Raw genomic sequence first — 27,537 nt, 5'->3', positions numbered from 1 at the left:
ATCTCTTCTATTACAAGTTTTTGGAATAATACACCACTAGTTGCATGGTTGCAACTTTAATTATATAGCTGTCTTAAAACTTTAGATGTCAAAGCATGTTATATTTTTTTTGGATGCTGTATAAAATTTTTGAGAAGGAGTAATAAGAAAATGTCGGGATGAAGGAACTGGTAATTTGACAGGTAGCTATGGCTATTAGAATGTAGAAAACTTCTTAGAAAAATTTCATGAATCATACACTGTTTCTGGGGCAAATGCTATTTTTTTTATTTTTTTTTTCCCCAAGTACTTGGCCTCAGTATAGCTAAAAAAGAATCTTTCAGTAGCTGGCTTATAGGCAGCATGACCTCTCCTGATCATGAAACAGTAAGTTACAACCGCCACTTGAAGAGATACTAGTTGAAAAGGTCTATTTTTTTGTGAAATGATTCAGAGATGCCATTCTGTGTTGTAGAGATTTATGTCAAAGCATTAATGTGGAAAGATTTCCACTGATTTCCAATGCTTGAACTGAATTCTGAATTCATCCAGATATTTTTCCAACCATCTGTAATAACAAACAACCTACAAGGTTTTTTTCTTTTCTTTTAGAGTGCTTATGCGATACCAACTATGGCCTTCTCTTTTCTCTGCCATACCTCAGTCTTACCCATCTATTGTGAGCTCCAAAGGTAATGTGTGAAAACATCTGCAATATTAAATATAATTATAGTGTTTGTGTAGTATTTTCTCTAAAGTAATCTTGAATCATTTTTATTTTCAAGTCAGTGCCATCAAACAATGCAAACTAAATAGTTTGTATGCTTTTGGGAGATGTACAGTTTTAGTCTGTACTGGCTTTTCCTCTCTTACAGGAGAGAAAAGTAGCAAATAAGGTTCCATCATCAATGTCAGTACATTGTCCTGGCCTGGACAATCTGGAGAAAAAAAGTCATTTGCTAAGGTACTTAACTAGTTAATTTTTATTGCTGTAACTGAATCTGCATTTGACCACGTCTGATTCAGTGGGGTATTTTTGACCCAGATTCTGTTCCTGGCTCTGAATATATTGTGTATAAATCAAAATTTTGATTTAAGAGATACTCTGGTATGTCTGAATTCCCTACAAGATGGGAACAATGTTAGCTGTCTGCATGAAAAGTGCCTTTTCATTACCAGATTAAAAATACTTTTTAAAAGCCTAAATATTACTAACAGCACAGACCTCAGGAAATAGTCTGTGGACATAAATTAAGACAATGCTTTCTTATGAAAGGCAAGGTGCTATATAAAATGTATCGTGTTTAATAGTCCATAATACAGATTAAGTAACACTAATTTTCTGGGGTTTTTACCTTTTAGTCCATCCAAACGTAGAATGCAGAATGTAACTGTTACAGGAATTGGTCTGAGTTTTCTAATTTACTTTATGTCTGCTCTGTTTGGGTACCTGACATTTTATGGTAAGTATATTCTTCAAGTATATTCTTTAGAATGAAGTCTAATAATAACTGATAAACGTATTCTGTCTGGAGTACCTGAGGTTTGTTTGTGCTTTGATACACTTGAATCCTCAGATATCTTGTTCCTGTGAAGACTTACGAATGCGCCTAACACTCCAAAGTATTACAGTCTCGTTGATTTATTGACGTGTAATGTCGCTAAACTTTGCAGGGTTTATGCCCTAAAATGCTATATAGACAAGATGCTAGTTCCTAAACTAGCTGATGGTCTGTTGATGTTCACTAATGCTGTGTAATTAGACTACTCACTGCCACTATGTGTTGGACTGTATAATATTTTCACTTAAAAGCTGGGCACAGATCTATCATGGTCTCCGAGAAATTTTGAGATCTGATAATAGCCTGCTTGTCCAATACATTAGAAAGGTCTGTTCTGAGGCTATGTCTTCTAGCAACATTTATCACTTATGAACCCTGTAATATCCCAGCACATTTGTAGTCTCTAGGCACTGAGAGCACTGAGGCTGTTGCCATTTCTGAGGGGAATTTGACCCACAGCAAGCTAGTCCTAATGTTAGGTGGGCGTGAAGGTTTGCAGCATGTTTTCCCTGTCTGATACAGCTTGGGTACAAAGCATGTATGGCAGCTCTGATTTGGTTTTGTATTTTTACAAATTAATTGGAGCTAACACTAGCTATTTCACTAGAAATCTGCTGGAAGTGGAAATTTTTTTTTCATGAATCATCCAATTTATTAAGTTTTTTTATTTTAAAGGATTGCACAAAGTGACTTCTTCATGATACCTTTGTTTATGGGTAATGTAAAGACAAACTAGAGGACTCCTGAAGAAAATTGATGAGAAACTTCAGAAAATTAGATGGTCTGAATCAGAGAAAGTGCCCATCTAGTTTTGTGTCTTGACTTCAGCAGAGGGCAATAAGACGAGGAAAGGATTTAAAAATTTAAAAGGAAAGCTTTGAGTTTTGAGTACATGCTTCTGGTCTTCAGTAATTTGTGTTGCATGCCGTTCCTGAGCCAGAGATGGTATCTGTTTGGTACATGAACTGAACCAAGAAATGCACATTTCTTAGAGATGTTGTTGACATGGTGCTTAATGAAGTAAATATACCTTTTTTATTTAACAAACAGAAAAGTGGGTGGGGTACGACACTTGCTCTGCCAAATTCTACAGACATCTTTCATTTGCGGTACAGTTTATGTGGCAGTGTGCTTCCGTACCAGTTTAATAACTCTGCATTCGGACTTTTGAATACTTCTGGGTACAGTGTTTTTTTTTTAGTTTAAAGATAGATAACTTTGTCTGTCCGGTGTTGTTGCATTTCCCAAGTACACAGTTCAGAACTCTTACCTACATAGTGGCCTTTTTTTAAAGGTCCATCATAACCTTGGCAAAAGTAGGTGAGTGTCTGTTTCATATAGCAATTTTAGCATCCTGTCATGTAACATCACAGTTTGATGCCTTTTCTAAGAAAAGCCATTTGGCTCTGTGTATCCTGCTATAAATTTGTGTTATGGTGTGTTTTGCTCACTTAGCACACATTGTCAAATTGAGTCACCTCTGCTTGGTCAGCTGTCTTCTGGAGTAGTTTCATACAAATGTCACATAAATGCATCACAGTCATTTATTAGAATTCTTCAAATGTCTTCTGAAAGCTCACCCTTTTTATAAGATGATCATATGCTAACCTGTGTGGATTGGAGTAAATAAAAATTCTTGTAAGAGGCAGTGAGGCAGTAAGGCAGTAAGACAAAAGTGTTCTGATTAGGATTTCCTCTCCTTTTAGCGTGTTTTATATTTCTTGATTGTGGAGTTGAGATAGTGTCTGACAAGGCACCAAGAATATTGACTTTCAGCAGCTAATAATTCCAGATTTCTAGGGAGCTTTGCACCTTTTGCCCCCGTAACTGTCTGAAAATGTACCCTTGACACTCAAAATCATTTGAAAAATTATATAGGGAATCTTAAAACCCATAATAGCATATAGGCCACTATTACTGTCTCTGTGTGGTTTGTAGGAAAATACAATTTTGATTACCACTGTGAGAGTCTGAGAGATTCAGCAGGCTGTGTGGGATAGCCATCTGTCTCCAGATGAGATCTCAACAAGAAGTTAAAAAAACCCCAAAAAACCCAGTAGCAGTCCTCAAAACCATCCCAGTTCCTGTTACATTCACTGTCATAATTTCTTTGGGACTAGACCCTGTCTTGACCTTAGCCTTTTTAGTCTGTTTCACTGGGATGTTTCTGGTTTTCTGCAAGCCTGATTTCTTTTAGTAACTTAGACTTGAGAGCCTAAAATGCTGGAACCAACAGTGGGTGTCTGTAAGAAATTCCCCCCCTTCCTTTGCAAGCTGCTTCTCTTTTTTTCACTTTTTGGTTGTCTTGTTTAATTAACTTCTTTAAATAGAGAGAATCTGTTCCCTGTTCCTAAAACAGCAGTCTGAGAAAATGTAAACCATTTATTTTAAATTGAAAACAAAAAACGAGTTCCCTCTCTGAAATGAGACATACTTCATCTTTCTGTGATTCAGATGGCTTATTCTCTTTTCTGTGAATTTTAAACTTCATGTGGCAACTGGACTTTAGTGGAAATTTTCATCCATTCTGAAGTCCAGAAAAGCATGGAGTCAAGGTATGCTGAAAAACAGCCAGGGTAGCAGGCCACTTTCATGGCTCTGCCTTTTGTTGTTAATTTAGTGAAAAATTTCTCATTAGGAGGGCAGAAATCAAAAGGTGAAGGGTTCATCACTGATTCATCACCTTTTTTTGCCCCACTTCTACCTTGAATAGTATGAAAATAACACTTACGATGGCATATCCATGGTGTACAGTACTGAGGTAATTCTGTAGTACTACAGTCGGTTTTGCAAAGCTAAATAGTGGTGGAGAGCACATGAGATTCGTAGTGCTGAAGAACACAGAGCTGTCATCACAGGCCTGGTTGAGTGTGTTGCCAGTGCAGTCCTCTGTTACTCTCTGGGTGCTGTGAGAATCCAGACTGAAAGCCTTTAGGTGTCCTTGTGTTGCACTTGTGTACTCATTTGGCATAGAGAAAAATAAGTCTTCAATTGTCAATAGTTTTGTTCATTTTTATTTTTCTTAAACAAGAGATCTTATTTAGAAGTTTAACAGATGCCAGTTATCATTCTCCCTCTCATCTAGCAATATATTGCTAACTATACCCAGTAAAAACATATATGCTAGTGTAGTTTTGAACATTTCTTTCTTCCTTGAAATCAGAATTGCAGCTTTTCTTCCAAATTATGAAATTTTACCTTGCATGTCATTTAACATTGCTGGGGGGGAAAAAAGGGGAAATGCAATTCAGCCAATTTGCCAAAACGAATTTGTTTCTGGATTCTAGTTCGACCAGAAGAATCTAGTGTTGACTGTTTCAACCACATAGAACAAGTTTTACTGCAAACTTGGCTTCATGTCACATCATCTTTCTTTTTAATGCTTTCTCCTTCGTATTTGTATCTTCTCTTTAGGTAGCTTTGGCTTCAGCAGAAGCTCTACAGAGACTTGCCTCCTGAAGTTTTTTCAGTTTTCTTGAGGTTATGTATCCCAGTGTATCAGTGATGTGTGTCTGCAACTTCCCTCCACTCATTAGTCACAAGCAAATTGATCAATTTGAATGTAAGCTTAATGTGAGTTGCTAATTATCTTCCTTCTCAAATGATTAACAAAGCAATTAATTTTTCTTGTTTTCAGACAAAGTGGACTCTGAGTTGCTACAAGGTTACAGCAGGTACCTGCCACATGATACTGTCATCATGACTGTTAAAGTAGCTATCCTGTTTGCTGTGCTTTTGACGGTCCCTCTCATCCATTTCCCAGTGAGTACTCCTAAACACTTTGAAGCTGGCAGTAAACAGTGGTAATGCTAATGCTTTGCAGACTGTAGGATTTGAGTCACATCTAGTCTTGTGTATCTTATTCACTTGTCAAGCGATTGATCAAAGACCACATATTTGCATATGTTCCATGAAAGCTCCAAAATAACAACCAACCACTAAGCTAATTTGTGCTCTTGAGACAGATTTCAGATTAAACTAGCCCACAGCATTGTTTTTAATTTAGAGAATTCAGAACTTCTAAAGTTTACTTAGTTTGGGTTTTTTTTCCCCCTCTTAAATTGAGTTTTGCTGACTTGGTTTTTCCTTTCTACATGCACGCACCCACACACAAATACACTTACACTCTAAAACTCAATTTAATTGTAAATTAAAAACACATATTGACCTATTTCACAAAAAAACCCTACTTGAGTTTATCAGTACCGTGGTAGAACTGAAAATTCATTCAGTTAGGACCAAAAAAAGTTGTGCATGAAAAACTACATATATAGAACTAGTATATAGATTACGTATCGGTTGGTAACATGCTGACATTTGCTACCAAGCATGCTCAAAGAGACAGAGCATTATCCCCCAGACATTCTTTTATCTCTCAAAAAAATGAATAATTCCTTAAGACTAATGGCCAAGTGATAAATACTGCTTTAATAGTAAACTGTGCTACAGAAAGGCAAAACATTTTATTCCTAGATTTTTTTTTTTTAAATTTTAAAATGTTCTTTCACATCTGGAATGATGTAATTCTTAAGGTTATGAAGTTGAGATAAGATTAAAATATATGTATATGTATGTATTTACCCATGCAGTATTTCTCTTCATATTATGCAGGCAAGGAAAGCTGTATTGATGGTATTTTTCTCCCATCTTCCTGTGTCATGGATTTGCCATATACTTGTCACTTTAACACTGAATACAATTGTTGTTTTGTTTGCAATGTACGTGCCGGACATTAAGAATGTGTTTGGAGTAGTTGGTAAGTTGTTGTGGTGGTTGTTTTTCTTAAATTTTCTTAAAACAAAAATCACTATTATCATAAATTAATATACTTTCATCTTGCTCTAAGTAAAATCTTACTTTCTGTTTTTTAAAGGTTCAACCACATCAACGTGTTTGCTTTTCATATATCCTGGACTATTTTATCTTAAACTTAGCAGAGAGGACTTTTTATCACTACAGAAGCTTGGGGTATGCTTTTTTTTTTTTCATGTGTGCTAATTGTATTTAAACAGGCTCATTTTAGATGCATCTTAATACACCGTAGAGCACATAATCAAAGGGGCAAGGTTCTTGTTTTCATTGCAGTTCACAAAATCTGCGAGCATTTTCTTTTATCCTTCATGATAGATCTGGTCTTTCTGAAACTCCTTCACAAGATCTTTTTGACTAGCAGTATGTCCATGTGCTGGACCGTTGATCTGAATACATGCTTTTCCCTATAGTTTTCAGATGTTGACTTTTAATCCAATTTCTCCTCAGTTTTTATGCGTTACTCTGATGTTGTCTGGACAGCTGGGACAAAGCCAAACTGCATTTAAGTGAAACAGTGTTTATGCTTGTTCTCTACGTAAGCTTTCTCAAAAACATCTTTTTTTTTTTGCCTCTTCCTCTTTTTCTCCTTTTTAGTCCTAACTGGAATTTATGCATCAGCCTGCTTTTTGCACTGTGACTGTCTTCATTTTAACCGCTGCTTAGCACAGCAACTTCATGACAATGGCTAAAGTGCTGACAAACTGTTTACATATAGTCCTTCTGCCATTCTTAGGGCTGCTCTTGTATTGACAAAATAAGGAATCTGAAAGAAAATCTAATAATGATGCTCTCTGACCATTTAATGTCTGGACTACTTTCAACAGATCTGGGGCCTTGTTATAAATCAGCAAGCTACTGTCTTTTGAACTGCAGTTTGATTATCATCTGATCATCTGGCTGTTCAAAAATGTAAAGAATCCATTGTAACTTTAATTTTATTTTGAGTAAAATACAAATTAAATTTCTTAATTCATTCAGATTTGTAAAGAGCAAATGATTTTATTTTTTTTCTGACAGATAGTGTGAGCAAGCACACTAGACTGCTCTGAGAGTTCCCAATGAAACTATCCCAGAGCAGGCTTTGTTTAGTTTCCCCCTAAGCAGATATCTTGTGTTTGACGACTGAGTAATTTGAAACATTAAAGATTATTTTTAAGGACACTGTTTAAATCTATTCATGCAGGGTTTTTCATCATTAGTAATAGGCCTTAGAAATGTAAAATATTTCCTTCAGGAAAACATTAATTTCTGCTTTTCTTTCTTCACAGGCATGTGCATTGGTTATTTTTGGCATTTGTGTTGGCCTTCTCAGTTTAGTTCTAATAATTTTCAATTGGATTGATCAATAACAGCCTATTGTCACTGTCTGAACTGAGCTTCAGAAGGACAGCAAGAACCAGAGATGTATCAAAACTGCTGAAATGCATGCTGGACATCCTGAAGAAAACACTGACCAAAGTTGTCTACGGAAGAAATCACTCTTTCTCGCTGTGTTAGTGATGTTCCTTCTTTAATCTTAAGTCACCTTCTTCAGTTGTTGGACAATTAGTCTTTGCCATTCTAAAATACTAGTTTTTAATGATGTAATCATGACGGGTAAAAAGGTCTCTTGAGAATTTATGCAATGCAAAAATGGTTTAGTGCACATGGTGAACAAAAGCAGAACCTTGGAATAACTTCTCTTCTAAAGACAAATGAGATGGGTAGATACACATTAGTCATGATGTGTATATTATGTTGTGTGCATGTAAACTGTGAAAGACTTCTATTGCTTGAATGATTTCCAAACTTTCAGCCAGTTCACAATAAGAACTTCTGATTCCAAATGTTTACCCTAACATCCTAACATGGATCCAGAAACCAACCACCTTAGCCCAGTTTAATGGGCACATCATGATTATAATTGCTGGATTTTTTTAAATACAGTTTTTATACCTCACTATACTTGAATCATACTGAAGTAATTTTTAAATTAGAAGGCTTTGCCCACCTAGCATAGTAGCTTTTAGTAGCATTAGGAAGTATTTCCCTTTTTCAATTGTTAATAGACATTTTTTCAATTAATATCTACTTTTGAATATTATCCAGTGTACCTCAGTATTCCTCCCAGTGAAAGACCCCTTTCTTTCTCTTATTCCCATTTTTACAAGTTTTTCGTATTTGAAATAGAGTGGTTTTGTATTTTATGTACTGTTGTGTGTCAGAGAAGGTTTGGGCTTGAAAGGTAAAATTCTGCCTCTGTTGAAGACAAAGGAAACTTGACATTTATGGAACAGTAATTTTATATCCGATCTCTATAAACCTCCATGTACCTTTTTTTTGCATGAAATGTGAATGCAGTTTTGAACACCAACTGGGCTCTGTTAAATATGGTATTGAGTGCTCACCACAAAATTTCTTCATTAGTAGAATGAAAGCAGTGGCTGATACCGTGATAAGGTTTTTAAAATTTGTTTCTATCAGATGGGATCTTATGTCTTTAAAATAGCCTAATCTCTTCAGAAACTTTATGCCCTAAGGAAACTAAGCCTCCACAGAAATGGCTTCTGTAAAGTTAAGAAGTTAGACCTCAGCCTCAGAGAGTGGGAAAATTCTTCATTATTTCCAGATGCATTATCTCTTTTAATTTAGCTTAGCACTTTTATATCTGAGAAGTAGAAGTAGTCACAAGTGAATCAGAGTGAAGTAATACATCTATCTAATATGAAAGCAGCTAGTAAGTGACATTTATTTAATGTTTCAGTCTGTAATGTGCACAGTTAGCAAATTAGTTGACTGTTGCTAGAAAGTCCTGCTGAGACAGTTCTGTTAATGTGTTGACTTACACCTTATCAGTTGAGATAGGGGCGGTGCCCCAGAGCCTGGCATTTCTAACTTCTCAGCAGTGGGGCTGTGCTGTTAACCTTTTTAATTGTCACATGGGATTTGGGAAATGCTGATTGATGTGCCAACCTTAACGTAACCCTGATTGAATGTGCTTGATCCTCACCTGTCTAATAGGGAGAAACAGCAAATAGCAGAGTGGGAATCATCTTTTCTGTTCCTGAACTCTCAAACTAGGATGACAGCAGATCACTCAGCTCTCTCGGGATCCATAAGTTACTTTTCATCTTTGATAGCTGGCTTGAAGGCACCCGGGTGGTGCAGCTTGGTACTGCTTCAGGAATCCTATTTGCCTCAGGAATATTCTTGTACTTCTGAGTTTAATATAGAAATAGACATGTGCAGTGGGGCCTGGGCACTAACTCCGTAGTTTTGGTAGGATCCCTGGAAAAGACTACAGTTTATTTTATAATAAAGTTTCTAGCAGAAGTTTTATGACACAAGGTGAGCCATCTAATAGTTTGTCAGTAGCAGAAAGAGCACTTCCACTCTTGGCCAGAAGTGGCAGTGGCTCATGACCGGCGTGTTTAACTAGCAGAAAACCAACGTGATCGCAAGGTGTGACACCTTTTCTGCCAAAAAAAAAAGGAACTGAATGAGTTCACTTAGGGGACAAGAAAAGTGAGGGGTGTGGTAGGAGTGGGACTGCCTTTTTGAGCAGCAGCAGCCATTAGATAGCACATTTTTCTCATAAAACTTCACACTTTCCCAGCAGTTTTGCTTCAGCAGGTTGAAGTGTGTGTGTGTGCTCACAGGGGATCTCTCAGTTGAGAGGTCTCTGAAATCCTTTGATCAAGGGATGGATCGGGCTTTGTCAGCATCGTGTGAGTATTTATGGTTGAGGCTCCTCATCTCGCCTTTATTCTTGCAGTTCTCCCAACTTGTTTAACTCCTGATAACCAGATGTAGCTGCCTTCCTGCCTGTGGCTCCCCTTGAATAGCTGTGTTTCCCAGGCTTCATTATGCTATAGGGATTCAGCCACTCAGCATATTGTAGTAGTCTAAAAAGTAGTGTAAAAAGCCAAGTACTTACCTCATAAAAGTGTACCTTGAGAAAGCAATGACAGCTGTACATCAGGAAGTGATTTTCTGACTGAACCAAAACTTTTTATGAAAACGGGAGACCTTACACTGATGTGAATGAACTGTAGGGTTTTTTCAGACACTAGAATTTAGGAGGAATATTTATTAGAAATTTTATGGAAATTGTTTCTCATTTATCATACTCTCTGGTAGCGTACTATTGAGTAATACTTGTAGTCACTGCAGTCACTTTATTTTAAACTCTAACCAGCAAGATTTGACACTGGAGACAGATTATCTGTGAAGGTGCAGAAAGGTGATGACTTTTTTACTAAGTTTTTGTTTTTTCCTCCTCCCCCTGAAAAAGCACTCTTGCCCTGCACTGTAAGGCTCTCTTTGTACACAGGCACTTGGGTTTGTGTGCGTTGTCTTAAAAAATGTGACTGAGAAAATACCTGATGTACACTGTTAATTTTACAGTTGATTCCTGAAATGCTATGGAAATCACTACATGTAATATTTTTCATCCCTAAGTATTATCCTAACTAGCTTGGCTAGAAAACAGCTATCCTAATAGGTGGAGTTTGGAACGATGAATGCCAGTGAGGTTAATTCTCCTTGAGGATGAATGGAAGCTATTCACACCTCTGCTGGAGCTCTATTACTACATTTAGCTGTGGTGCAGAAAGGATCGCAGCACAGGGGCTGACAGAATGTGTGGTATCTTTCATCTGAGAAAGAGTTAGAAATACTGCTGCTTTTACAGTTCTATGACACATAACTTAAAATATGGAGAGAGGGGCAGAAAGAACTTCTGTTTCCAAATCTAGAAAAAGTTGGGTTTTCCACAATGAAAAAGCAGAATAAGGAGACTCTTTATCCTTCCCATCTCCCACAGATTGCTCATGGTGTCTGTGTAAAGGTTTCACTACAGTTGTGCACTAGCATGAATTTTTTGGAACAAAACAGGCCCCCAAGCTGGAACTCTCTGCTCACAGTTGCTAAATATATTTATTCTTGTGTACAGATTTTTTTTTTCCCAAAAATTCCAGATTTTTAAGTTTCAGTGGTTCTGCTTTGTTACCTGTAGCTAGCATTTTCCAACCTTCTTTTCTGAAGACTTGACAGGAATGGGTGAAGGGGCCCACAACATCTCTGCACTCACTTGGAAAGGCTGCCTTTCCCCAGCTGAACAAGAACAACAATGTAAGAGATGATAATTAATTGGCTGCCTTTGATTTGTTTTCTCTCTTTCTCCTATTTCCATTCCTTGTCCATTTGAAGGCTGCTCAGATTTCAGATGAACAGTGGTAAGCTGGGTGTGGAGAGTGTCTTTTGTAAACAGCATTGTAGGAACGAGTACCACAAAACAAAAGTGCTATAAACCTGTCTTTGTGAGAAATGCTCATGTTTTATTCCTGTGTTTCTAAGCAGTTTGTATCTTGATATATTGATTTTCATGGCAATATTTGTTTAAAATTCTCTCACGTGACCCATACAATGAAAATTGAGACACTGAAACTGTCCTATCCTCTTGCTGTCCCTCCTTTCACCTTCCCCTTCAGTTTTTACATCGGTGTCAGTTAGATAGGGCTGAGCTGGAGTGTGCCCTTAGCTGACAGTCTGAGCAATTGTTACGGGGAGCGCAACCTGGGCGAGAGGGTACAGGTCAGGGAAAGCGCTGCTGGATCCGTGCCTGGCAGGCTTATCTTCCCTAAGTGCCCACCACTGCTCATCGCTGGAGGTCAGTGCTGTGCCTAGGCTGACCTTTTTGGTGTGCCCACCTTGTTTGTTTGTGTAAGAATTTTCAGTTTTGAATGTGGTCACATCTTAGCAGTCTTTCCATGTTGCAAAGTTGATTTGGAGTTCTTAAATTATTTGTATCATGCTCAGGGTGCTGGTATTTCCTACCCTTGCAACCCTCCTCGTGAGGATGAAAACACGATGGTGCAATGGGATCTCTCTGATGGAGCTGCTAGGGCAAACGTTAAATCCTTGAGTAGCTCACAAGCACGCTGTTTCCATGAGAGAACACAGGCTTGTACTTTAGTGTATTTCTCATGCTGTGCAAAGTGCCGTTTTGGTACGGCTCTGGAAGCCAGTGCTCCAGCAGCAGTAGTCCATGGGGACTGTGAGGATGCAGAGCAGCCCTCAGGCCCCGCTTGCCTGTTTGGAGGCTCCATGGGCATCTCTTGGGACAGAAGTAGAGCAGGTTTGTGGACTGATGTGGGTGTTTTGCATGACCCAGTATGGCCAGTCTCATTTCAGATAAATTCCTTAATTTTAAGGATTATTTGTGAAGAACATGAAACGCTTTCATTAGCATGAGCACATTCAGTGTTACATGTGACGAGGGGACAGAAATGTGTCTGTTCTAGATAGAAGTGTCAGCAATGTCCCCGTTACCACAGAGGTGTCCCCCTCTGGCAGGCCAGCTCCCAAGCCCTTCCTGAGCCAAAGGGAGGTTCAGAATTCAGAGTCCTGCCGATTCAGCAGCCCACGGGCTGCATGTGGCTTACACTCTCATTTCTATAAAAAATAGAGATGGGCGTACTTATCAATGCATCACTACAAATACTTGAAGATTAATTCAGTTGTTTCCAAGTGTCCCTACTTAAGGAGATGAAAATTAATCTTAGTTCTGTAGTGGCATCCCAGTGTTAATTAAAGTTTGAAATTCAGATCAGTCCAGGAGCTAAAGTAACATTGATTATTGTATAACTCCTTTCTTAATTCGCTTTACCTGAAACTATGGTTTTACTGTTGACTTTCATGTTGAAAATGTTGAACATTAGTTGTAGGTGCTCTGCATACTGAAAAACCTTTGGACACGTTTACTGCTCCTTCCTAATGACTGCCAATGGGAAAGAATTTTCAGTATTACAAGTGCTGCCTAATTTTTACGGTTTATGGTGGTGGGTTTTGTATTTGTGTTTCAGTAGTGATCATCCAACCATGCCTCATGGGGAAATGGAATTATAAAAAAAAATTATCTGTGTGTAAAAATTGCCTAACTCATGTCAAACCTGTATGTTGTACAACAGATTTCCTATTTTGAATTCTCCCTCCCTCAGATTCCCCGTGGAACAGCCAGGGCATGTTCTACATAAACCAGAAAATAAAGAACAGTACTTGCTTAACTCATGCGATTGTCATCTTTGCTTTGTGCATAATGTGCCTGGTTAGTGAAATAGCCCAGTGTGTCTGTGCAGTTTGTTTCTGACATGCAGCAGTGTCCTGCTGGCCCCAGCTCAGGCAGTGGCATCACTTTTTCCAGGGAAGGGGGTTGTTCTTAAAAGTCATTCCTGGTTTGGTGGTGTTAGTGTATTTGTGCACTTACATGTGCTCTCCTTCATCTATGTAGTTCTGTGTGATCCCCGCTTCATTCTGCAGGTGATGTCTTGCAGCACCCGGCTCGAAATGGATACGAGTTGTCCAGGAAGCTGTTATGAATTGCTCCTCCTGGACCTGTCTGCTCTTGGTGCTTGATTTTACTCTTTGATCCATGCTCTCCAAAACAGAAAGGATGCAGAAAATAACTTTTCCAGCGAGAACTGCAGCTGACGTCCTCTCAGGTATTGGTTTCATCAACAGCAAACCTGCCTCCTGCTGTTGTGCTCCCCTCTGTAAAACGAGAGGCAGCAGAAGAGATGTCAGAGGCTGTAGCTGTGCAGCGTGCTGCCCCGTGCGAGCCCTGCCTCCGGGCCACTGACAGTGGGTGCCCAGCTGGCCTGGCAGCACAAAGTGGGGTGAAAAACGGCTCCTTTTGGGCAGTTTGGGAAGGGCCACCTTGTGCCACAAGGTGAGGGTCAGCCGGGGAAGGCAGAACGTTTTGTTATGGGGTAGAGGGATGATGGCTGCCCTGGAAGGGCTCTGGGGTAGGGACGTGATTTTTGGCTGTAAATCACAGTATGCTCTAATGGCTGGGACTGACAACCTGTGAGCACAGCCCCAAGCACTTTGCAAGGTCTAAGGGAGTTCTGAATACAAGTATTAAATGAAAAAAACCCTCATTATTGTGCTGCTGGCTTGATTCCAGAGCTGTATGAATGCTCACACACGTGGAAATGAATATCAGCAAATTCATGTTTTACTTAATAAATGTTTGCCCCAACTAGAACTGATACCAAATAGCACAAAGCCCAGCTTTTTCAAGTGCAGTGCAGAATTCGGTGTGCACCACACCAGCTGCTGGTACCTGGTTTTGTTGCCAAGTGGGTCCTCTCTGTGCTTGGTGTTTCTCCTGCCTCCGGCATTGCTGCTCGCATGTCAGTGGTTTATACAGCAGCCGCATGACACCAGGCAGCTCTCCACACCTGGTTTAAATTTAAAGCTCGTTTGCACATGATGTCACACTTTTATTGTCAGCCCGGCAAAGGTCAAGACAGTTCATTTTGGGAAGGTTTGCATTGTTGAGCCTTTACAGTGCTGCCATTAATGCCTTCACCATCTGACTTCCATTTCAGTTTTCTGGCATGATGTAATCAAAGGCACTAGATTTATAGGACGAATGGGGAGGCTGGTGTGATGGCTAATCAGCCCAGGTTGAGAACTACTTTTCTGGATACCAAGGGTGGAAATTGCTCCATGCATCATGTAGCACATCACAGATCTGGCCAGAGGAGAGTTAAGGAGCCCTGGCAGCTTGGGGCAGTTGTTACAGACTCTTGCCTTTCAGGAGCTCTGTCTTGCCGCTCCCTCGACTGGAGTGGGATGGTGTTCCCAAGAGCCCAGTCTCTCCACCCTCCCAGGTAGCTCTGCTCAATAATGGGATTTACACGCAGGGATGGAGAAAAGATTTGGGATGTGGTTATGATGGCACAGAACCCATAGGGCCTGGAGTCGAGGGCCATGAAAATCTCAGGCCTTATTCTTGCCTCCTCCAGTCGTGCTCTGCTGTTTCATTTTGTACTTCGGCCCGGAAGCAGGGCTTTGGTGTAGCGTTTCCCCAGCTGGATTTGTGCAGCTCGTGGCTATGAATGTCCTGTAGGAAGGGTTTAAGTAGCCTGTGTGTTTCATAACTTCTTAGAGGTCTGGCACTGGGGATAGCTCATAAGAGGCGTGTTCAGGGATTTGTTTCAGAATTTTGATGAACAGCTTCCATCCCTGTTAAAGGGAGAAATGGCTGAATTCATGCTTTTTACTGTCTACTTCTCTAAATTTGTAAGTTGAGGTTTGATCCTTCAGGCCTAAGCTTTGAAGAACCTGAGCAGTGAGACAGAATCAGGCTCTTAGTGGGTACCAAATGCCGACACTGAGACTGGGTAGAAGCTGTGCCGAGGGACAACCTGTTCACCCGTGGCTGTACAGCATTGGGGTGAACTTCTGAAATAGCACCAACACCTCCTCCTCTTGGTCTGTTCTAGTTGCCAGTCACTGTGTGGTCACAGGAGCCTGTCTGGAGGCCCCTTCACCCCTGAGCTTTGCACTGGGGTGCAGAGGAATTTCCGCTGTTGCTCCCTGACCTGGAAGAGTTCTTTAGGGCTTGGAGTTCAGAGGTGCGGAGAGCTATAGATGAAATCACATGTTGTGGGTAAGGGGTGCAGATGGAAGGTCTATCTGGAGGTGACTTTGCTCAAATGAAGAGTTTAGATTGCTAGAAAGCATCTGAGACTCAACACTTCCATAGTCTATTCCTCTGCCCAGGCTGCAGAGCAGGGTTATAGCCTTTGCTGCCTTTTGATGTCTACATGGTTGAGTACAGGGCCACTGTGCATTTCTCTCAATGAAGATATGTAGAATTTATGCCCCAAAACATTGCTGCATCTTCAGGACTTGAGCCCTTCTACCCCTCCTGGACATGCAGTTTTCTCAGGAGCGATGCACAGCATGGTCCTGCTTGCAGACTGTGACTTGCCTGGCACTAGTAGTAAGGAAAGGCAGAGTGAAGATCTAAGAGCCCTTTTATTGTATCAATGGATATAAACTGTCTATAAATTGTTGCACAAAAGTGAGGTGCTTTGGATTTGGTGGGCGCTGAGACCAACTGAGTCATTCCCGTGGCACTTTGGGGTTGCTGGCTGTTACCACAGCACATCCCGAGGGTCAGAAGGGGTTCGAGTTGAGGATGAGTAAGAACAGCCTCAGCTGTTACGTGAGCCATGATACCGTCAAGGGCAACCAGGCCTCTTGCACAGCGTGATCACCAGATGGGATTAGGGAGAAAGGTCAGCATCGTGGGGGACAGCACTGCACAATAAGGTGCGCCTCATGAGGGTTGCGATGCTCCCTGGCAGCTGTGGTGGGACAGGGAGCTGCACGGATACGGTCATTTTTAATGCTCATTGGAGTGTCGCTGCTGGAGCCAGCTCCAAAGTAGTTGTTGAAATGGTACAGTTTTCCTTTTGGTATTTGCTGGCACAGTTTCCGCTGATGTTTACAAGTTATTTCTTCTGGAACCATCTGAGCAACGGGAACATTCATCTGGTCCTTTTCCAAGGGGAGATTACTCGAATGATGGTGGAATCAGAGAATTCTATGGAGAGACATTGTCTCAGCCTGGCTGCCAAATGTTAGTTGAAGACGTCTGTCTTGCCATTCCTTAATCTGACAGTTCAATTTGGTGGGTCAGAAGCCAAGGAATGACGTTTCCCCAGGGGATGCAAAGCCTCAGGCTGGAACTACATGGAAACCATGGACAGATATTTTTTCCCCACAAATTCTGAAAGTTGATATTCAACCTTCCTCCAGCCACTGAAGCTGTTCCACCAGGGCAGGGGCCTCGTGTTTGCCACGTCTTGTCTAAACAAGGCCTTTCCCTTTGAGTGGAGGTGTCACCGCACATTCTCCAGCGTGCTGTGAAGGGGGAAATATTTGGCTTGAGCACTTCCCCGCCACCCCTCGCTCCCTCTGTGGGGGTGGAATACAAGCACGAGGGCTTTAGGGGTCCCAGGAGAGACTGAGTGAAATTCCTTGCTTTGAAATGAACCTTAATGCCGAGAAATTGAGTCTTTTAAAAATGTAATGCTAAGCACAGCATTTCACTAGGCATAAAGAAACTCCACGTACATTAGTGTTTTGATAGCTCAGCATTATCCGTTAGGCACCAGCATCTCAGATTCAGGGGACTGCGGAAGCAATCTATTGAGTGGTGATTTTGAGGGGTTTGAGGTTTTTATGAACGTTTTAGCCCCAGCTTTGACTTGCAGGGTTTGCCTCTCCTGATTTCAAGGGGAGTTGGATCAGTCCTTTGAAAGTGTTTGCTTTAGGGATCTTTCCTCTGTGAAAGGGTAGCAGAGCAGCCTTGGCCATATAAATCAATTTGGAAGTGAGTTATAAAGTGCTTAATTTGCCTTCTATTAAAATTCCTTGTCGTCTCTCCAGTCCCTACAGCTTGCTGTTAAGTGAGCTCTTGGGAATCTGGGCCTTGAAGTCCCTTTCTACGCTGCAGAGGGAATGTGCTTGTCTGGGAAGACCTAAAAAGCAGAGTCCAATGGACGTTGCCTGTAAAAATAGGTGAGGTTTTGTCAGTAATTTGGTGAATTTAAAAGTTTTGTTGTCCTGTGCCAACCCAGCTCGGGGGGAGGGCACAGCTGAGCCTGCCCTCCATTTCTGCACAGTGCCTGGCACTGCAGCCTGTTTGCCCTGGGGCTTGCTTGGCGCTCTGCTTTAGCAAACCAGTCCCAGCCCAGTGCTCTGTTTCTCACTGGGGGCTTTGAGTGATGATAAAGGGTGCCCAAGGGTGACATGGGTGCACGAGGGTCGGTCCCCTTTGCTGCTGTTGTCCTGAGGCTGGGAAAGTGTTTAGGAGACTAAATTTTGGAGACTTCCAATGGAACCTAACTCTTCTGGATCTAGCCTCTAAAGGGGGGGGGGGGTTCCTTTTGCTCAGGCTGGGCTTTGGCACCATTGGGCTGGTCCTGGAGCAGCCATGGGACTGCTGTAGGTTGCTAAAGCTCACCAAGGCAAAGGGATTCCCTGGCTCTGCTGTCCCCCCCTGGGGCAGGAGGAAGGTGTCTAAGAGTAGAAGGGAGGAGAGAGCAAGGGTAGAGGAAGGATTTGCTGGGTTGTTGCTTGAAACTGTTCTTTTGCTGACTGAGCAGAGTGTATGTTCACAGGCATGTGGCACTATCCCTGCTGTGCAGGGGGTCTGCGGGTCTGGGATTGAGACATCATCCCCGCTGCTCTGTCACCCTCCATGTCTCGGCTGCCTGTGCCTCCCTGTGATGGTTCCCTGGTCTGCCCTCAGCACCACGATGGTCCTATTGTGGTGACCCATCTTGTAGCCTCCTCCTCTGCCTTCAAGGAAACCAGAGGAGAGCCTGAGGTTAAAGCCTGTCACTCAGCCCCTTCTGAGCTGGTCATAAACACACTCGTCTTTTCCCCAAGGGTCTAAAAAAGTCACAGGGGGTGGCTCAGTGGGTGGGAGACACTCCCAGTGCCAGCATGGCACCTCCCAGGCTGCTTCACCAAAACGACTCCAATTGTGTTAACGCTGGGATTATTTAACCACTGTCACTTCTCCTGGGACCAGGCAAAGTTGGCCATCACAGCCTCTGCAACGGGCACATCGCACGGGCACAGCAGCCGCGAGGTTTATTGCTGCATCCCAGCAGCTCCAGCTGGTTTGGTCTCTGCTGAGCTTCACTGAGCCAAAATTTCAGCAAGTGGCTGCAGGAGCTGCCTCGCACCTGGCTTCAGTGCAGGGACACGTACGGGGCTGGGCTGGGGTGTCAAGAGCATGAGGGACAGGGACCTGTGCCCAGGACCAGCTCTGCAGGCTGCTCACCTCCAGGCAAGAGGTCTTGGAGCAAAGTAAACCTAACTTTCTTTACCATGTGATGAACATTAGTTGCTGCTGATAGTGATAAGTGAAACTCAGCTTCAGTTAGGACCATTGCCCCAAGTGTTTTGATATTTCCCACCAGGCTGATCTGTTTAAAGCCTCATCTTTTCTGGTTTGATCAGAAATGCCCAGGTTGCTGGAAACACTTTTAAAATGAGCCCAGAAAGCAGCCAGTGTCATCATCAGGATCTGTGGAGAAAACAGTTTAATAAGGTGGCACAACTCTTTGCTTCTAGTATCTGCAAAAAAAAGTCAAAACACATGGAGTGGAGAGCACCATTTGCTGAACCTGCATATCTATTTTTACTCCCCTGCTCCATAATGTCCCAAGAATAAATTTTTTAGTGCACAGCAGGGTAGGAAAAAAATAGTGCTGATGGCATCCCTGCTATCCCCATTGTGCTGTGAGGAAAGAGGGCAGCTGCTTTGCTGACCTGTCACTTGCATAAACCCACATTCCAGGTACAGAGGCCATTTGCTCACTGGGGTCTGTTTGACGAAATGGCCACTGTGGTTTATATATAGGTCCTGCCCATCCTGCCAAGTTCTCTTAAATTCTTGTAAGTTGAATGAAGTTGGAGGGGGTGGGAGAGGATCAGCTTGAAAAATAGAGCTGCTAATCTGCCGGTGTCTCTGGGAGAGCCTGCCGGGATGTCCCGTCTCCCCTGGGGCTTGGAGCATCCACGGGCATCCTGCTGGGAGGGGGAAGCAGGTGGTGCCCCCATGCTGGCCTGGGGCTGTGGGTTGCTCCACAGAGGCTGCGGCCACTGCCGAGGTGCCAGGGGCTTGAGTGATGAGGGAAGGTTGGGAGGAATATTTATATCTTGTGTCAGTGCTGGGCCTGGGGAGCGATCGCCACCCTGGGGATGTGAAGGGCACAAGTGTTCAGGGCAGCTCCCTGAGGACAGTGGGATGCAGGGACCAGGATCTCAAATGTCCCAATGGTAGAGCCAGGGGTCTGCAGCACAGTCCTCCAGCCCCTCCATCGGTGTTTTATGCTGAGCAGCCACCCTCTTGTTTATCTAAGCTGTTCTTGAGGATTTCATGGTTTGCCTTGGATCGTGCTTCTTTAATTAAGCCAAAAATTCTCAGAAAAAACCCCGTTGTTCTGAGGCAGGAAAATGTTGCCCTTGCACCCAGTGTCATCATAGGGGGAAAAGCCCAAAGCAGCCTCAGCCCCACAGCCAGGTCCATGTCTGCCCCCCGACACCCACTGTCTTCCTCTGGAGACTTTGGGCAGTGACCAACAGGGACTGGATTTTATGTTAGTTCTTGTCTGCCTCATCTAAATAATTACTTTTTCTTTCTGAAAATGCTATGAACATTTAAGATACTTTCACTTTTCCTTGAGTGCAGCAGATTACATTTATCTCCATCAGAATTCAAGTACCTGCTTGATGCTTCATTAATGGCACTAATGTGGAATTTTTTTTTTTAATTTTATTTTACATGATCCCATTTCTACACAGAAATCTGACTCTGGAGTAGTAGGTAAGAAGCAGAACTGTGTCACATCACCAGTATTCACCACTTTGATATGAATTAGCAATACCCGATACTTGTACAAAGGTATTGCTACAATGCTATAGGCTCTCAGATTGTGCCAGCAGGCAGAATTTAGTCTTTGAAAAAAACCCAAACCTTTTACTTCTTGCAACTGTAGAGCAGATCTGAGATGTAGAAAGCAGAGCGAAGGCTTGCTCAATGCATCCGCTGTCCAAAACCTCGTGGTGTTCAATACCAGTTCATGAGTGACATGTGGGGCTGACTCGGGTGGGGCCTCGAATATTTGAATTTTGCAATGCCCTTAGCAGGTCTTTAATCTTTGTTTACAGATGAGCTTTTGAACAATGAGCCAGCGAGGGTAAGAAGGCAGATGGCTCAGGCCACCGTGCCGGGCAGGGAATTACAGAGGGACCTTCAGTAGAGAAGGGAGGGAGCTCCTGGGCAGAACTAAGTGCTTCCCATCTGCTGCTTGTGCTGATGTGTGTGTGGCTCCTCTGACAGAGGAAAGATAGTGAGGCTGCTTCTCCATGGTGATGTCGGGGGATTTGGGGTGGTTATTTGTGGGTTTAGGGAAGATGAACACCAGATGACTTTCCAGAGGCTGGTTCCACAGCACACGCCCTCGGCAGCCGCTGCCTGCAAGCAGTGAGGTTTCATTCCTCGAACCTGACTTCGCTGCACAGGGATTATTTGACTCTCCAGTGATACATGCCTTGTTTGCTTTGTTTTTTGGCCAGCTCTGCTGGCAACTTTTCATTCCTCCCAAGGGTATCGGTACTGGAGACATTTAGCTGACAAAACTCCCTGTCTGTCCCTGCGTGTGGACGTGGGCCAGGCACCTGTCTGCCCTGAGATTCCCCCAGCGTATGCGTGTCCGGGAGCCGTGGCTTTGTTCCTCGGGGAAGTCTGACACTGGTTTCAGATGAATTCTTCCCTTCCTCCTCCTTGGGCTGCCAGGCCCGGTGCCGAGACCGGCTGGGTCTGGAAGCCCTGGACAGATACGTCTGAGCTGTCAAAATCCACACCAAAGTATGAGTCCTGTTGCCTTTGGTGCTTTCTGCAGTGAGATTTACTGGTATCTGTATGCACCAACAAACCACTTCAGTGTTCCTCTGCAGTGGAGGCTTAGTACCTGCTGATGTGAGCACACAGTTCTCTTGGGTTTATCCATGGTCAGTCTTCATTCTGGAAGAGGCTGGTTGCCACACAGTGGACATATCTTGCTTTTCTCCAACCTGTCGGTAGCCCAGACTTTCAATAGTCTCTGATATTGTTAAAAATGTGGCTAAAATGATCTTTCTCTAAAGCCTCATAACTTGGTTATCCCACATACACTGCTGAGGCAGGAGGATTGAGGTTTGCTTTTACTCCAGGTCAGGCACATTTACCATGTAATTGTGACGGGGGAGTAGCTTCCCTGAAATTGCAGAGTTTGCTAATAGATGAACACTTTGTACATAGGTGGTGTGGTGAAGTTGGTGCCCTGCAACTGGCTTGTTTAGCGCAGTAAAAATATATTTGGTTCCCAAGATGTTGACCAATAGGTTTGGGAAACAGATGATTGATTCACACAGCTGAGAAACAGGGATTGTAATGTGTTTTGCCAGAGGAGACCAGTTTGACGGATGAGTTCATTTAAGGATTATGCTATAGATAGAGCTGTTGACAGAATGAATTTGTTTTTATTTTTCATCAGTAGGTATAACACAAAGCAGAACTAATTGAAAGTAGTTTCCTTGTGGCGTCTGGTGGTGTTTCTTGCTTTAAGTCTTTCACACGCTGTAAAATTACACCAAGGGCTTTTCTTCACTTCCATTTGCTTTCCAAGTTTTCCATCCCTGCTTTTCGAATGGGTTCCCAGTGTGTTGGACACGTTAAGAAATCGCAAACACAAGAAATGGAGCTGGGCTGTTGTTTCTGCTTATTGCACAAATGCTCTGGTGCACATCACGAGTCCATGCCTTGAGCAGGCACACCAGGGTGTCCTCACCTTAGGGCTGATGACAAAGCTGAAACATGAATGGCCTTCCAGATATTTTTGATGGCATTTTAAACTGTGACCTGTGCTAAATATCATTCCTATGCGGACTGATCTCCTTCTGTGTAAGGCCCAAACCTGGAAGGTGATTATGTTTACCCAAGGAGGTGTTCTAAGGTTGAAGGAAGGTGTTAAGTTCTGGAAATAGCTTTTCTAAGCAGCCAGAGAGAACAAATCCCAGCGTTTCTTCAGGATTCAGCTCGCTGTGTTCATTGCTCTCCTGGTTGGACTGCTCTCACCTGCCTGGCTCAGGTTGGGTGACTGCAGCGGGGTCTCAGCTCCGTGAGTGCTTCCTTCAGCAGTTTGTGGCTGTTGTGGGGACTGCAGTGGGATCTCTGAGCTGAGATCATGCATTCTGTCAGGGTAGAAAACTGGACTTTGTGGTTCAAACCCGTCTTACATATTTGATCTGTGGGTTTTGGCTTGGGTTTTTTTCTCTTTTCCAGTTGTGGTCAAATAAGAGTTTTCCAGAACTGACTCATGTAGGGCCAAAGAACAGGAATGCAGCAAGCACAGTGGCTCCTGCCAAAGTGATGGACTCACAACTGCAAGGGAGAAAATACCCCCAGGTCTCTGCCACTGAGTCCAATACCTGAGGAGAAGAGTCCATGTGACTTCAGGATTACATTGCAGGCTAAATTCTAGCCTTCACTTGGCCTCAGACCTGAACTTTAAGCACCAGCCAAAACATAATCCAAATCTGAGCACTGGCTATTGGTCTATCTCATCTTCTGCTCATCAGATGTGCAGTCATTCAACAGAAGCTGAAATGTATTTTCTCTGCCAAGAGCCGTTGGTTTCCAAACAACTACATCAGCGCGGTGAGTGATGGAGTTTCCATCAACTGCTGTAGGCCAAATGCAGTCATCTGAATTCAGGTCTTGGCAGGTATAGAAACTTGGAGTTGTCAATGATTTTATATGAAATTTTACTTAATTACAATTTCTCATTCTGTGCTTTAGTTCTGTTATAGCTTTTGGAATTGCTGATGAATGGGAGCCTTTTATCTCTTAGCTAGTGAGATTTTCTGTTCTTTAATTGACCTTTAAAATAATTTAGTCTGGGCTTGGATCTGGGTTAAATATAGCTGGTTATTTTCACTCTGAGTATGTAATACATGAAAGAACCTAGGTATCCTTTGAATGTGTTTTGACAAGTGCCCTGTCTGTGTGCAGGTATGTATTTATAAACATTTGTGCTGTGTGTATTAAAATGACACTTCCAAAATAAAGTAGTTTCTCTTCTGTAGCAAAATATTTGTACAAAATGTAGTGTTAGGTTTCAAAAAAAAAAAAAAAAAAAACTCGTTGGAAAGAAGCTAGCAAGGAGGGGACATGGATGGAGGCCTTGGTAGTTATGAAGTGAACGTGGAGCCATTATTCACTTCATACCATAAAACCAGGACTAGATATTGCCTAAGGAAACTGCCCAAGAGCGATCTCAAAGCAAGCAGGAGGAACTACTTTTCTAACAGGCTTCATGGCACTGCAGAATGCCTCACTGGTGATGTTGCGGTGGTTAAAACTTGCAAAGGGTAGGATTAAGCAAACTCATGGAAAACAGCACAAACAGTGCCTGTTCACTGCAGAAGCCGTATGGATGCAGCATCTGTCTTCAGAAACCCTAAGCTACTGTGGTCTAGAAGCCGGCTGGGTATGGGACAAATGCTCTTCCCTTTCTGATACTTGTTTCCAAAGCATTTTTTTTTTTACTGACTGCTGTCAGCGATGAGGTGCTGAGCTCCTGTTCTCATTACATATGATCATTCTTATCTCCCTAAAAGCCCATGAGTTCAAAGGAACTACTGCCAGCAAAACAGAACCAAGATCCCCCAAGCTTCTTGCCTCCAATTTCTTGCCTATGACTGATGTCAGTTCAAAAGAAGCACAACAAGAAAGGGAAAATAAATTCAAAGGATTTGGCAAAAGTTTACTCTGTGTTTTCCAGACACAAACTCTCTCTCCCTTGACCTGCTCTTCCCTCTTCTTCCTAATAGGAGAGACACCCCATCTGACCTGGGACCCCTCATCTTTCCATATTACACAGCTGGGAAATACTCAGCTGTTTTATTTCTTTCTCTGTACTTCAGCTTCCAGTTTTAGAGACCATGGGCCAAACCAATGTGAACAGTCAGGAATATCAGTCTCAGGCAATACCAAGCCTCGGTGTTTTGAATGCGCTGACTGAAGCAATGCCATGAGTTCTGGGGACTGTGCTTTGGGCATGGATGAGGTCTTTGCTGCAGCAATGCTCGTTGTCCTGTGGATTGCTCTGCTGGAAGGTTTGTTCATGAAGATGATTCTTCTGACAGCCCTGCATGCAAGTATGTATCTTGGTGGCATTAAAATGATGGGACTAGAGCTGGATGGGGACGTTAAGATATTTTTGCCTCTCTGAAAGACATTTCTGGGATAGCAGTGTACTATAATAAAACCTGAGATTACCTAGTGAGACTTCAGGCACAGTCATGCTTCTACAGCCTTGTAGTTAGTAGGAATAGGGCCATATTCCTGTAAGCAGATGAATCCTCTGCTAGTGTTCACCATTTCTGATGTTTTAGGAGCCACCAGGAAACCACCTGGGCAGCAGCATGTCAATACTCAGCAAGTGCATATTTGCATACTGTGTAAATGCAATTATTTGGAACCAATTCTTCCCTTGCAGCCCTTTGCTCCTTTGGGACAAAAACAAAACAAAACAACAAACCATTGAGTCTGATCCATAAAACAAAAACTGTTTGGGGAAACCAAGTCCTACACAGTAGAGGAATCCTCTAGTTCTGAAAGAGCAAATGGTTTTGAGTGGTGGCAGTGCCAGAACTGAGGACTTTCTCACTCTTCTAGAAGCCAGTACAAGAGGCAGTCTGGCTATGGGAGGAGACACCCACCCAGGGAGCTGGTCCTTGTGAGCTGGCCCACTATTTCCTTGAGTAGGAACAGCTTGGAAAGAACTTGAGACTCTGAACAGGATCAGATACAATGTAATTCCACATACCCACGTTCTTCCTACCTGCCTTGTATTTCCCAGCCGCCGCTTCTCATCTTGTGTTTGATACTGGAACAATGCCCCATCTTTGCTTGTTCAAGGCTAATGCCCAAAGCCGCAGCCTCCCTGAGGAGCTGGCTCTGGTTCATCATTATGCTGCTGTTTATGTAGCCATTTACACCCAGTTTCCTACTTAATTGCATGGTGCATATGTCTCGGATTGGTACAAATGAGTGTCTGGAGTAGACTAGCATCATGTCAGCTCTGCTTCCTACTGCCTGCTCTTCTCCAGAATGAAAGACTTGGTAGGCAGAGCTCCAAGAGCCTTCCACGGCTCTTAGCTTTTCCCTTGCCATCAGGGTGGGACAGCGCACGAAGACCAACCCAAGTCTAGAAATCCTGGCTGCAGCAGGGAGAGTGAAGATGGATGTATCACATGTGTTCTTTGGGAGGGAAAAGGTAAAAATGGACTGTTCTCAGATAGTAAAACATAACCTCTGGTCCTCTCACCTAACAGCCTGTGATCAGAGTCATCAAATTCCCTCCTGTAACTGCTGCTGCCACTTTTCAAGGGGTGGAAAGCCCCATTAGCTCAGCTCTACTAGTGCCACTTGGCAGCTGTGGTGATTTACAGCAGAAAAGACTCATCATCTGTAATTGTCAAGGCAGGATTGCCAACTTCATTTGAAATACTTTTACTCCTCTACATGATTTACTGCTCAAGCAGAAGGAGGTCGTTTTATCTCTTTTCTTTCCCCTTTGCCTACGACAGACTGGATCCCACACACAATCCCCTTCCAGAGCTACGGTGTCAAACGAGTGAGATACAGGCTGCTCCATTTTTCACGAGCTCTCCTGAGCAGTCTGCTGGAAGACGACTGCATGGCCAATTGCCGTGTCCATTTTGCTGGCACCTCCAGCATTTTATGCCGTGTCTGAATCTCAGCAGGCACCTCACGCCTGCTAATGGCTTTGTGAGTCAGCCAATCAATCGGTTATTTACGGCAGGCATGTCTCAAAACTGTCGGGTCAAGTTTTCCTACCCTGATGTATTTTGTTCAGAGGAGCACATAAATCCTCTCCTGCCATTTGCAGCTTAAACCTTCTGAGTGTGAAGCCAGTGGGTTAAAGTTTCCAGCGATAGCAGCAAACTTTATTTTAAAGGGTTTTTCTCCTGAGTCTTAGGGGCTTGGGCACTTTGAGTCATGAATCAGTTCACACTGCAAGATTTATAGGCATTAAGCTCTCATTGGTGTCCTTTAGCTCTGGAGTTTCTAGTCATAACCAAGGAAATTGAGACCTCTTTGCTGTTCCAGTGTTTTTCTATTTAAGGTGCTCTTCTGAAAAGTTACGGTGATATCTTAATTGGGTGCTCTGAAGTGAGATACAAGAAGGGGTACAGAATTCCTGAGCTTGCAGAGTTTAATCCTGCAGCTCCAGGACTCATAAGCTCATGAATGGGAGAATGAAGCACTTGTATAAAAACTCTGGATTTTGTTATCAAGCCTCTGAAGACCATAATGCTCCAGCTATTTGGAGCTGTGTATATCTAGGTGTACAGTAATCTGATACAAAGTTAACCAGAAGACTTTCCAATCTTGAAGACTTAAATGCTAACCACCAAGGAACAACTATTTATAGCAGCACCTATTATGCACGAAGGGCATCTCAGTCAATCAGAAAGCATGGCGTAATTCCTGGGCGCACTGTTAATAAATGGATGAGACACGATCACAGTCATCTTTCTGTTCAGCCTACCCTAGTATCTTTTCAACATATTTGCATGTTTAGAAGTGGAAAATGTCTATTGTAAAATCAAGTGAGGGAAATGAAGATAAACCCAGTTTTTAAAGCCACGAACACTGCTATATTTCAGTGATTTGAACAGTAAATTGCTTACAAAATAAATGAGTGGAGATTTTGTTTGTTCTAATGTCAGAAAATAAGCCCTTTCCCATCAGGAT

The 27,537-nt window shown here is 42.7% G+C and overlaps 1 protein-coding gene across 1 annotated transcript in view; it reads left to right on the top strand.

Annotated features, from left to right (window-relative positions):
• Window positions 1–13,396, top strand: part of SLC38A6 (solute carrier family 38 member 6) — a 44,316-nt gene extending 30,920 nt beyond the window's left edge. The window contains exons 10-15 of the mRNA XM_026848968.1: window positions 592–671; window positions 1,342–1,442; window positions 5,179–5,303; window positions 6,153–6,297; window positions 6,415–6,509; window positions 7,622–13,396. Coding sequence (XP_026704769.1) covers window positions 592–671; window positions 1,342–1,442; window positions 5,179–5,303; window positions 6,153–6,297; window positions 6,415–6,509; window positions 7,622–7,702 — 627 coding nt within the window. The 3' untranslated portion in view covers window positions 7,703–13,396. The remainder of the gene's footprint in view (window positions 1–591; window positions 672–1,341; window positions 1,443–5,178; window positions 5,304–6,152; window positions 6,298–6,414; window positions 6,510–7,621) is intronic.
• Window positions 13,397–27,537: the final 14,141 nt, after the last annotated feature.

Source organism: Athene cunicularia, assembly GCF_003259725.1.
Source record: "Athene cunicularia isolate RWA chromosome 5 unlocalized genomic scaffold, athCun1 chr5_part1, whole genome shotgun sequence".
Taxonomy (NCBI): Eukaryota; Metazoa; Chordata; class Aves; order Strigiformes; family Strigidae; genus Athene; species Athene cunicularia.
Note: the sequence above shows the minus strand (reverse complement) of the source record. Positions and strands in the feature narration are given on the sequence as shown.